Below are 11627 nucleotides of genomic sequence, written 5' to 3' on the forward strand. Positions count from 1 at the left end.
ATTCTTAATATCCTACAGGATATATTCTATAACACAACCTATTCCTTAATATCTGTACCAGTCCCTACATTCATAAAGTATTTTAATGGTTTCATTTTTTCTTCTTTTAATACTGCACCCCGGCAAACATTAATACTGATCATTCAGTTAGTCCAGTTTATTATCTTGTTCCCAGACTAGGTTTAAAAAGTGATGCCAATGTTAGTCATATAGCTGTAGGTCTGGTCAGTTACTGCACTGTAATCTTCTCCCACAAGAACAATCAATATGTTTCTTGGTAATCTTTCATTCCCAAGACATTTCCTTCCTATTACTTATGATGATTAAAACAAATGTACACAATTTTCCTTCTCAATCTCTATTATATTGTAATGATATTTTCCTCCTTAGGATTTGTTGCACCAATTTAGTCAAATCTAAATCTTTGCTTATTAACTTTCCTTCACCTCATATTTAAATAACTACTATTGGCAAATTGCTATCCCATTTTTGCTTTTATCATTTTCTCCCCCTTTTTTATTACCCGATACTAAACTTCTAACACGATTTCTAGTGTAAGCCCCATCTGCATTACAAGCACAGCCTTCCTGAGTGACCTGATCACAGTACAGTTGTTTCTTGACACAGTTAGAGCACAGTTCCAAATATTTAGGCATGTGCTTAATTTTGTATAAGTGAGCAGCCTCATTGATTTCAATAGGGCTACCCGTGTGCTTAAAGTCTTTGCAGAAATGGGGCTCAAGACTTACAAAACTACTTCAAAACAATGTTTCCTCTGTCTAGATTCCTTTCCTTACCCTAATTACTAGAATATCCTATAATTAAATTTTGCTAGTTTTGTAATTGATATATTTTAAAAAAACATTGTATAAATCTGTGCCAGAAGAATAATTTGCTGTAACTTAATAGAATACTTCAGAACTTGACATTGCTACTCCTACTGCTTTGAAAGTCACATGCCTAATGGTTTAGTTTTAAGAATACATCTTTTGAACTGAAAGAATACTAGCTGTCATTTTCCAAATGATTTAATACATACTATTGATGGTTTCTCCTTGTAAAAGTAACATTGATGTGTGGATTTGTAAAGACTAAGTTTATATACTGGTGTGACTGTGAAATTATCTGTAGTGGTTGTTAGATTCTCGGACAGAAATCAGTTTCTCTGGTGATTACCTTGTACTATAAAGGAAATAGTTTGTACCATATTCACTCTACAGACAGGACCCTCCTTGGCTGGTGTGAATCAGCACAGCTCTAATGCAGCTAACAGAGCTATGTCCATTTACACTTGCAGGGGATCTGGCCCACTCTGTTTCAAAACATGACATATTTAAAACACAGGCATACATATCAGTAACCCTAGATTTAATATTCTGGTGTAACTAACATAGCAATGCATTTGGATTGCAGCATCTAAATAATACTGACAATATACAATATCTTTAATGGTGTAAAGAGATCTCAGATGTTTTGTCAAGCATGCTCCTATTTTACCTCTGGCTTTACCTCTTTCCAGTTAATGGTCATAAGTGTTTCATGGTGGTCTTCTCTCTGCAGGTGGCTTCATCAGCTCCTCAGTTCCTGAAGATAAGGGCTCTGGAACAAGGTGGCATTTTTGTGAGTTTCTGTGATTAAATCTGTTGTGAAGTTGTGTATGTGGGTTTGTGTATTTAAAAAATAGCTGTAACCTTCCCAGTGTGACACAGTGAGTCATTGACAGAACTGGGAACGGAACCCAGGAGTCCTGATTCCAGGACATTCCCTCCTTTACTCTTAGCTTTTATACCAATAATAATAGATTTAGAATTTGGGCAATCCATACCAAAAGTCACGGGGTGCTTTAGCAAAATATTTTCAGAACTCTTAACTTAAATAAATAAATGTTTTAAAATATATTTTTAAAAGTTCAGCTCTATACACATTCCAGGCAAAGAGGTAATTAAGTGTGACATATTCTTCACTCTTAGTATCTATCCATACTACTGTGAAAACTACAATGATAGAGAATAGGTGGTAAGACAGATCTCTAAGGAGAAACAACATCTGCCGTGAATGGCATAAGCAAAAGCTTCGATTAAGCTATGGTTGTCCTGAGAACTTTTCATATCACAGAGTGCAGCAATGAGGCAACAGTGGCAGAAATAAGTGGTCATGTTTTGAACACTACGTAGCTCCTCCTTGCATACTTTTAAGACACTAACACCGACAACAACCTTTGTGTAGTGCTTGAGCTACAGGGAGGGCAGAGACCATATTGGCTAGTCCCTGGGTACAAGTTTCTCCTCCACATAACATCTAAAACCATGTGAAAATTACTTTAAGTTGGTGTTTAGCAGTTTGTCCTATCCCACCCCACCAAAAAAACAAACAAGCAGGATATTTAAAAATTATTGTAATGGTCACTTTCAAATCAATCCATACATCACTTACATCTATATGGTTTTTTTGTGATATATGCCGATAACATACATAGGCCCAGATTCAGCAGAGCACTTAAGCATATGCTTAACTTTAAGTAAATGAGAATTCCCATTGAAGTCAATGGTCTTAAAGCACTTTTTAAAAGTAAAGTGCATGCATAAGTGCTTTCCTGAATTACAGTCTATATTTCCTACACTGAAATATTGCTGTGACTGTATCCTTCCTCTGAAAGCAAGGGGGAGGGGGGTCACTTATCCAGCTCTCATGGATTACCAAGGAGAAGAAAACAACTTTTAAAAATTGAAATATTGCACTACACGGGAGCAGACATTCCATCAGAGAGAATGGCTTATACTTTTACATCATTTGGCTTATACTTTTCTTGCGCTGTATTAAATTGCAATGGTTTCCACTTAGAAAAAATTCATATAGTTTGGCCCTATATTAAATCATGTTAACTTTTTAAAAAGTTCTTTATCATTGTAGGGTTTGAGAGAAACAATGGACAAGTTTTGTCGCCTTCAATTCAGCTTGGTAAGAAGATTGGAAGGGAGGGTAGTAAAATGTTGGGGTTTTTGGTTTTTTGTTTTATTTTGGGGTTTTTTTTGAGATTTTTAACCAACTGGACGTATTTAAACGGAGGCAGCTGCCATTCTGCACTGAAATTAAAAAATTTGTATTTAGACAAATGTAAGTCTGAACTTAAATTGCTGCAGTTTGGGCTGAGACCATATTCAGTTCCAAAATATATGTAAAAAATAGGCATTTCCAGTAATTGTGAGCCTGTCACAGTAAAGCCTGTGTGGTAATTGCCATTCCCCCAGTAGGACTTGTTCTTAGTCTGAATGTTCCTGTTTCTTTTAATAAGAAAAATGAGCCTGAAAACTAAAAGAAGAAGAAAATCTTGAGGAAGTCATCTTGAATTGTTTATGTGCTCTGTAGGCATCACCACTGGTCTCTCTCCCTCTTTTTGATCATGCAGATGTGAAGAAGAAAGCCGTGACTGGTCCAATGGTTGGGAAAGAGGAAATTGATGACAATAGTCCTCATCCCCTCCATTACCTGCACCAGTGGTCACTGAAATAGACAAAGCTATGCCTTGTGGTTACCTGTGACAGCTCTTGTTCTCCAACATATTCCTGAATATAGTTTGCAATTTGTACACCATTATATCCCACTTAATAAAAGACACGGGGAAAAGAAAGAGAAAAAAGCCCTCTCTACACAAGCCATACTCAAGAAGGATGTAAACTTGATCTTGGCCCAACTGGATTTCAGTATATTTTGGCAAACACATCTGGATGAGACCAAAGCACTTCAAAAAGAATACACTCTATCCTAGGTCTCTACCTGGGATAAAGCATGATTGTTAAATGGTTAAACCATAACTTTAGCCACATCTACACTGTCTGGTGAAACTAGTCTGACCTGCTTAGATTATAATAGAGTTTAAACCACATTTAAACATGGTAGTCACAACACAGTTGTTATAGCTGTTTAGATGGGGCCTATTATACTAGCTCAACAAGTGGGTGTTATTCCAAAAAGCAATTGTCTCAGCTATTCAGTGGTTTTCAAAAACAAGCTGCACTTTGCATCTCTTGAGTTCACAAAGATTGCATTACAGCTAAAATACTATCAAAGCCTCCTAACATCTGTGTGCAATTTCCTGTAGTTTGATCATCATTGACCAGGTGTCACATTTTGGGGTGCAACCCAGACCAGTGAAAGGTTGTTTCACCACTTGTCCTGTAACCCTGAGTGCCTTAAAATGCTCTGCTGTGCTTGCTTCCTGTCTGGACAGATAAGCATGCACTGAGTGTCTGTGTGTTAAGCAGCCCTAGTTCAGCAGCTCTGACTCTAGCAGCCTGTTTGTTACACAACAGCCACACTCTGGAGTCCACCAGCCTTGGTTACTACTAGCCTAGTGACCCCAATACACCTCCAGTCCCAGATTTCCCCATAACTGCCCTGAAATGTCCAGTCCCTTCCTGGAATGTTTAGAGAAGTAGTAAGGTCCATTGCTCTTTTAAAGAGACAAAAACAGCAATGTGCTGCTTTAACTGGAGTTAATAATCACTTCAATTCAAACACAAACACTGGGTTAGTTTAGATTAAAAGTAGAACAAGTTTACTAATGGAAAGAAAGTGGATTTTAAGTGAGTTCAAGTATAAGGGATAAAGTCAGAATTGGTTACAAGCAAATAAATGTGGAAAGTGATTTCTAGTTACTAAGACTTAACTTCAGCAATCTTTGTTCAAGGTAGTTTCCCCATCTGTCTTCCAGTCCCAGAGACTTCAACCCCCTTGGTTGAAGGGCCCATCTTTCTAGGCTTGCAAGAGCTCCAGCCCCTTGTGTCTGTCTAGTGATGGATGTCAAGATGGCTCCTTCTCTTTCCTTATATCGTCACAAACTCACTGTTTTGTCCCCAGACTTAGGATTATCTCATGCTGTCCTTTCCTTCCTGTGGATTTCCCATCCCCCTGCTGATTTGTATGTAAATGGAGTTTCCATTGTTTTTGGTCACACTTTGCTCAATTTCAATGGGGACAGGTAAATAGCTGCCTTTCCTCCTGTCTGGGGGAAACCTGTTTCTCCCTGTGTTAGGTCACAGACTTTAAAGCATAGTATCATTGAATATTCATAATTCCTCATGTAGCAGTTCAGACTCCCTGTCTTTATACACCAGAGGCTATCTCCTCCACTCGCTAGATTGATGGCTTTGTTTACCTTCTAAGTAAATGTGCCTTCATTGTCTCTGCCTGACAATCAGGCAGGTCAGAAAATACTCATTCCTTTGTCTAGGGCAGACTGGGCTTAAGCAGTGCTTGCCAAACACATTTTAAGAATATAATTCTAGCACATATCCATAACTCTTTGTGCATACCCCATACCTACATGCAAAAATATTAATGATCAGTGAGTTATTAGTTTTCCAATGAATTATATCATGCCACCCGTTGGGTATATATCATGACAACAGTTTGTTAGGTGTAGTAAGTATGTCAAGCCTGGTCAGGTTCTTTCTTCAGTGCACTGCTCATCGTTAGCAGACAAATTTGTTTGGTGGTAATGAGCAGTGTACTGAAGAAAGAACCACAGATACTTCTCTCCTCATTGGCCTAAGAGCTGCTCAATAAACTCATACAGAGCTGTAAACACAAAGAAATGTCATTTCTTCAAGCTGTTATGAGTTGGGAAAGAACTACTATAAAGAAAATAGATTGAGTACTGAAGTAGGGACTAGGAGTAGGAGAGGTAGGGATGATTTTAACTGCTCAGTTCATCCTACTTGGCAAGCGTTGACATTTCTGCTCTCTCTTCAGAGCCTTGTACTGTTGTACATATGCATCAATGCAGAGACAACTAATGATTCATGCTGTAGAATCAGGGCTTGACTTGTCCCAGCAGATCAAGGAGACTTGCTTGCTGTCTTCTAAAACCATCATTTTTGTCCCAGTAATTTTTTTTTGTTGGTTTCTCCAGTACATTTCTATAAACACACACAATTGTATTAAGATTCTTAGTGTCTGGAACTGGTAGAGTTTTTATGTTATGAGCAAATTTCTTTTATTATGCCACAGTCGGAAGTTTACTTGTGATTGTTGTATTTATCAGTATGTTGTTTAGAAAATGAGTACTTGGGGTATTTGTTTGCTAATTAATAATGAAGCAAAGACAATGTTTTGAAGAGCTCAACTTTTCATGAATCTAGTAAATATGGGACTCTTTCTCAAGGTTTTATGGATGCTGCCATTAAATCATACATAGACTATATGGCCAGATTTTCAAAGATGTTGAGCACATACAACTCCCAATGACTTTACTAGGAACACCTCTGAAAATCCAACCAGTAGGTTCTGGTTATAGTCATACTGAAAGGCTACTCAGAAGCATTCATTTTGTGGGAAAATAGAGATTCTGGTCCATTATAAAATAATATCAGATTTCTTAATTTCATGAACATATATAAATAGATATACAAGATAGGTTTAGAGAGAGATGGTAGAGATAAAAATGTTAACAAGTGCTTTTAATAGTAATAAATGGATAATAAATTAAATAAGGAATGTTTGCTTGTGAGGGCAGTGGTGTTATGAGATTAACATTAGATAAAATGAAAAGTACAGAAAGTGACATTTTCCATTAAGAATATAAAAAAAAAAAGTGTCAAGATAGAAGTTATGTGACTGGCTTACCATGCTGACCAGTATTGTTTCATTGTTTGCTTGTGCTCCCCTTCTCTGCTTTTGAATTCATCTGTTCTCTCTCATCCTATAGTGTAGTGCGGACTGTGGAGTGGTGTGTGTAAATTACAGAGAGCATCAGAGTGTTGGTGTAACTACCTGTTGTGTACATTGCTGGCATGAACAAAGAGGTGCCTCGTTCATAGTCCCATTTCAAAGAGTACGTTACCAAGAACTAGGAACCTCTTCATTTACGTTAGCACTGTCCACGCAGGGCAGTTACAATGCAACACTTTAATGCACTTTGCAATTTACTCCAAAGCTCCCATATTCCACACCGAGGCACAGTGTAGATGAGCCCTTAGTTAAAACTGAATAGAGAGCTGTAAGGGTATGTCTACACTTCAGTTGCACAGTCGCAGTTGGCCCATGCCAGCTGACTTGGCTCAGGCTAAGGGGTTGTTTAATTGTGGTGTAGACATTTGGACTTGGACCATTTTTAAGAGCATGTCGAACAGGGTGTTTTTATAGCGCACTGCCCTGCCCCAACCGGCGTGACCTCAGATGCACAATGCATGAGAGGTCACAGTGGCTGGGAGAGAGCAATGCGCTCTTCAGAATGGCATCTGATATTGGACAAAACCACGTCCAGTTTTATCTCGGCTGCATCTGATTCGTTAACAATCTCACCCTGATAGGGGCAGGCCACCCTGCTACGAGAGCTTTAAAAAACAGTGTTACACACATGCTAATTATGACATTTGTTTTGGAGGGATATCCTTTCTATTTAAGGTTGCAGCCAGTGTCCATTATAAGCCCTATATGAACTTGGATTAGCAAATCTGGTTTGGCCTGAAAACTGACAAGTTTCCTTAAAAGCTAAAGAGAATGTATTTACTTCCCTGTTATCATTTTAAATCCAAGCAATTTCTCTTACCGAATCAGCATCACTCTCTATGCAGAGCACAGTATGATAATTCCATTTAATCCTAGTTTAAGCTATCACAACATTCATAAATGTGAACTCAGATTTCATTATCCTTAAAATAAAAAATAAACCTAACCTTTTTTAAAGGAGGAAACCATTTTATTTTGGATAATAGTGTTTTTGATCTTTTCCATCTGTGAGCTACAGAAATAAAACATAATGGCTGGGCAACTCTTACATGTTGTCTATCAACTTTCTGAACTGATTTTGAAAGAATTCTTAATGTGATACGTAACGTAAATACAGAACACACTGTAATAAATTAAGATGCATTTATAAACCTATTTGTAATTAATAATTTACAGTGAAGATATAGGAAGAGAGAACAGTATGAAGTTTTAGTACTGCCTAGAAACCAATACAGTTATTCTGGGTTTTTGTTTGTTTTTTCTTTCCCACAGATCAGTGAAGGAGCGGAGTGCATTTTTATTCCCAAAAAACTTTTTCTAGACAAAGCACCTGTCAAGTTGAGAAAGATGGCTCTCGAGTTGGTGAAAAGTTACCCCTCAGAGAACATGATTATGGAGAACTATACTACGCATCAAGCTTGGAATACTTACAAGGCCAAGCTTATTGGACAACAGCTTGAGAGACAAGCTATGCCAACTTCAGCTGGCTTTTCTTTTTAAGATGTCTATGGTGGTGCCTTATGGCCAGATACTTCTTCTTTTAGTGAATGAGATAATGATGATACTCAAGCATGTGCTAATGGGAAAATATGTACTGTCCATGACTATATACACACAGGATAATGCAGACATGTTATATGCCTTTTAAATAAAGTTTGTTCCATTGTATAAAACTGCAAGTATTTTTGATCAATAGGCCTGATCCTAAGAGCCAACAAAGACTCCAATGGGAGTTGCTGCCCTCGAAGATCAGAGCCTAAAAATCACCTGTTTTTGTCCTACACTTCTCTTTTAAATAGTATGTTGAAGTTCCTAGCTCTTCCTCTACCACTCCAGGTGTGCCACAATTCTTATTTGTCTGGCTATAGTCAGTATCTGAGTATCATTGCTGTGGCCACAGTGCAAACAAACCAGCCAGCACATTGTAATGGAGATTTTAGTTTTCTTCTACACTGTAAAAACTCATGTTAGATGGATGCCATTATAAAAACTTTGATAAGCCTCTTGTAAACAAAAGTCAGGGGAGCAGACAATCAAATACCGTGTGGTGCCAGTTTACCATTATGGGAAAATGGATGGAACAATAGAAGAGGTAGAGCTGAGGCTGATATTAATGTTAGAATAAAACAAGGAGTTCTGCATTGTATAGGTATACACTTTATATTTCTTCTTTCTATTGTCATAGGAAGGAATGATTCCGACTACAGGGTTGGGAGTTAAAGTCTGAGTTTGAGCTTGCTATTAATTCACTGCAGGATCTTAAGCAAATCATTTCACTTCCTTGCCTCACTTTCACTATTTATAAAATGGGCATAACAATCTACTTCACAGAAATGTTCTGAGGATAAATTACTGAATATTTATATAGTGCTTTGAACATATCAAGTGTTATATACAGTATGCAGGGCTTCCAGTAAATCTTAAGATGCAGCTTTCTGTATATTCAGCCTTGTGGGGATTAAATTTTATCTCTGCAAGGCCTTTGCAGGCCTCTCTTCTGCTCTTTCTATAGCATTTCTTGTGCACAGGAAAGACCCAGTCTATGGCAACTGCAAAAAGGAATGGCCCTGCTAGAGTTAATAATCCCTGTGCCTAGCCCTGTGACAGCGTGCAGAAGGGCAAGAGAAGGCTGTAAGGAGCTTGTCCTCACCTTGTGTGACGGGAGAGCAAAGGACCACAATTGCACCTGGCTCAGTGGTCAAATGTAGAAATAGAAACTATGGGGTGGCTTCCCTTTCATCTCAGTCAATAGAGCTAGCCAGACACTGTACCCTGTTGGAGGGTGTAGCAAGAGTCATTGTGCACCTTCCCTCAGTGCTCCTGACAAGCATGATGCTTGCTCAGAAGTGAACTCAAAAGGAGGGAAGAGACAGAAGCAGAAGAAATCAACGGAGGTGGAGTAAATGCCATCCCTTCAGAAACAGCAGGTCTTCAGGAAGAGCAACTGTCCTGGTTTTAAAAGGGAAAAGCATCTTATTAATAAGGGACAAATTTAGCCCTGGTGTTAGGTACCCACTTTAAATTAGGGCTGAATTTGTTCCCCACACTTTACTTAAGTTATCCTAACAGAATGGAGAACTTAAATAAGAATTTCCATGGGGATATCCTCAGAAACATGTTGCAAAATCAAAACATTTAGTTTCAAGAAAAGCACTTAAGGTTGCTAGCTGACAGGTATCTATCACGTTTAAAAAACAAACCTTAAAAGCGATGAAATTAAGTTAATAATGGAGCTCTACCTTGAACACATTAATACCTACTTTTATCCCTAAATGAAGTCATTTAAAACATGTTTAATCCCAATAAGTGTGATATAGTTTATTCAACATTCTCAGAAAATGTTCACATTGTCAATGAGAATTTTTTTCTTTGTCTTAAAGTTACAAAAAGGGCTCAAAATCAGAACCTTTGTTATTAGCTTAACACCTGAGAAGCTCTGCTAAATCACTGTTCGCCCTCTGTCACTTGATCCCTTGTGGAGTTCTGTGCTAGAAATTTTGAAAATCTATTTATGAAAAGGTGATTGTAACAGGGTGTACCTGGCCTTTGCAGCTCCCTACGGGAGGCCCCACAGCCCTACTACTCCCCACCCCAGGAAGCAGTAAAATGGGAGGGAAAGAGTTGCAAAAAGTGGGTCCTCCAGGCCTGCATAAAGAGGCCTCCCTGGAGCAACCATCTTGGAAACTAGAGAGACCTGGCTGTCAAAAGGCTAACAGGGCAAATGACAGCCAATCAGAGCCCAGCAGGCTCAGATAAAAGGGTCTGCAGGGCGTTAACAGTTCAGTTGCTGGGTGGAAACAGAGGGATGAGGGAGGGTGTTTGTCTCTGGCCAAAGATGCTTGAGTGATAGCTAATGGTTTTTTTTCTGGCTGCATTTTGCATATCTGGGTTTATAGGGGAGAAGAGGACCTGAGAACCTTAACCCTGAGATAAGGGTGAAGCTAAAGGCAGGAAGAGACCCAGGGAAATAGCAGCAATGAACTGAATCAAGTATGTGGCTGATGTTTTAGGGTCCCTAGGTTGGAACCTGGGGTGGTGGTTGGGCCTGGGTTCCCCTACTGGCCACAAGTAAAGTGGCATAAATGAGGGGACAGGGCTTCGTTGGGAGCTGCCTGAACAAAGGGCTGTGTTTAAATGGCCCAGAGCCAGGGGTGAAGACCCTAATGAGGGCAAATAGATTGTCTATTGATTGGACTCAATACTCTGGAAGGGGTTCATTTGGACTTTGTGATTTGGCTGGCAGGGTCTTCAGTGGTTTGACTCTCCAAGATTGACTAATAGCCTGTAGGGGGACCAGGGGCAAGAAAATAACTCTAGTACCATACCCTGCTGCTTGGAGGTGATCTAGAGGTGAGTCCCCTGTTACAGTGATGGAGCAGAATAATGCTACCCGCGAATTTGTTTTTTCACAATTATTTTAATTACCATGTAAGATATGTTTCACTATTACATTCACAGAAGGAGAATACAGCATACATCTATTGAAAGGTTGAATTCTCCCCCTCCCCTAAACTTAGGAAAAGATTCTACTCAGCTATAAAATGTCCACTCATATATCCCTTCACTGCTCCCCAATCATGTCTCTAAAACCAACAATGAAAAAGTTTTGCAACTGAACATCGATTACATGAGTGACGTTTTGCTGACCTCCTTTCTCCTCCTCATTTTCCCCCCAGCAATAGGCAGGTTTCAGCTGCCTGCTTCCATTGGCCCTGTATAGAATTATCGGATTTCCTCAGAAAAGAAACCCAGAAGCTGTGAATATGAGACTATTATTACTCCAAGGTTTCTCAGAGAACAGCCTTGCCTATGCTGTCCATTGACTCAGTGTTGTGGACCATACAAAACTGCTTCCATGAGGCATTCCCTTGTGAGCAAATTATCTCCATCTGGAAACT

The 11627-nt window shown here is 39.0% G+C and overlaps 1 protein-coding gene across 1 annotated transcript in view; it reads left to right on the forward strand.

Moving 5' to 3' along the window:
* LOC141986963 (uncharacterized) overlaps positions 1-8341 on the forward strand; it is an 81145-nt gene extending 72804 nt beyond the window's left edge. The window contains exons 13-15 of the mRNA XM_074952057.1: positions 1561-1620; positions 2911-2958; positions 8002-8341. Of these exons, the coding sequence (XP_074808158.1) occupies positions 1561-1620; positions 2911-2958; positions 8002-8009 (116 nt within the window). The 3' untranslated portion in view covers positions 8010-8341. The remainder of the gene's footprint in view (positions 1-1560; positions 1621-2910; positions 2959-8001) is intronic.
* Positions 8342-11627: the final 3286 nt, after the last annotated feature.

Source organism: Natator depressus, chromosome 4, assembly GCF_965152275.1.
Source record: "Natator depressus isolate rNatDep1 chromosome 4, rNatDep2.hap1, whole genome shotgun sequence".
Lineage (NCBI taxonomy): Eukaryota > Metazoa > Chordata > Testudines > Cheloniidae > Natator > Natator depressus.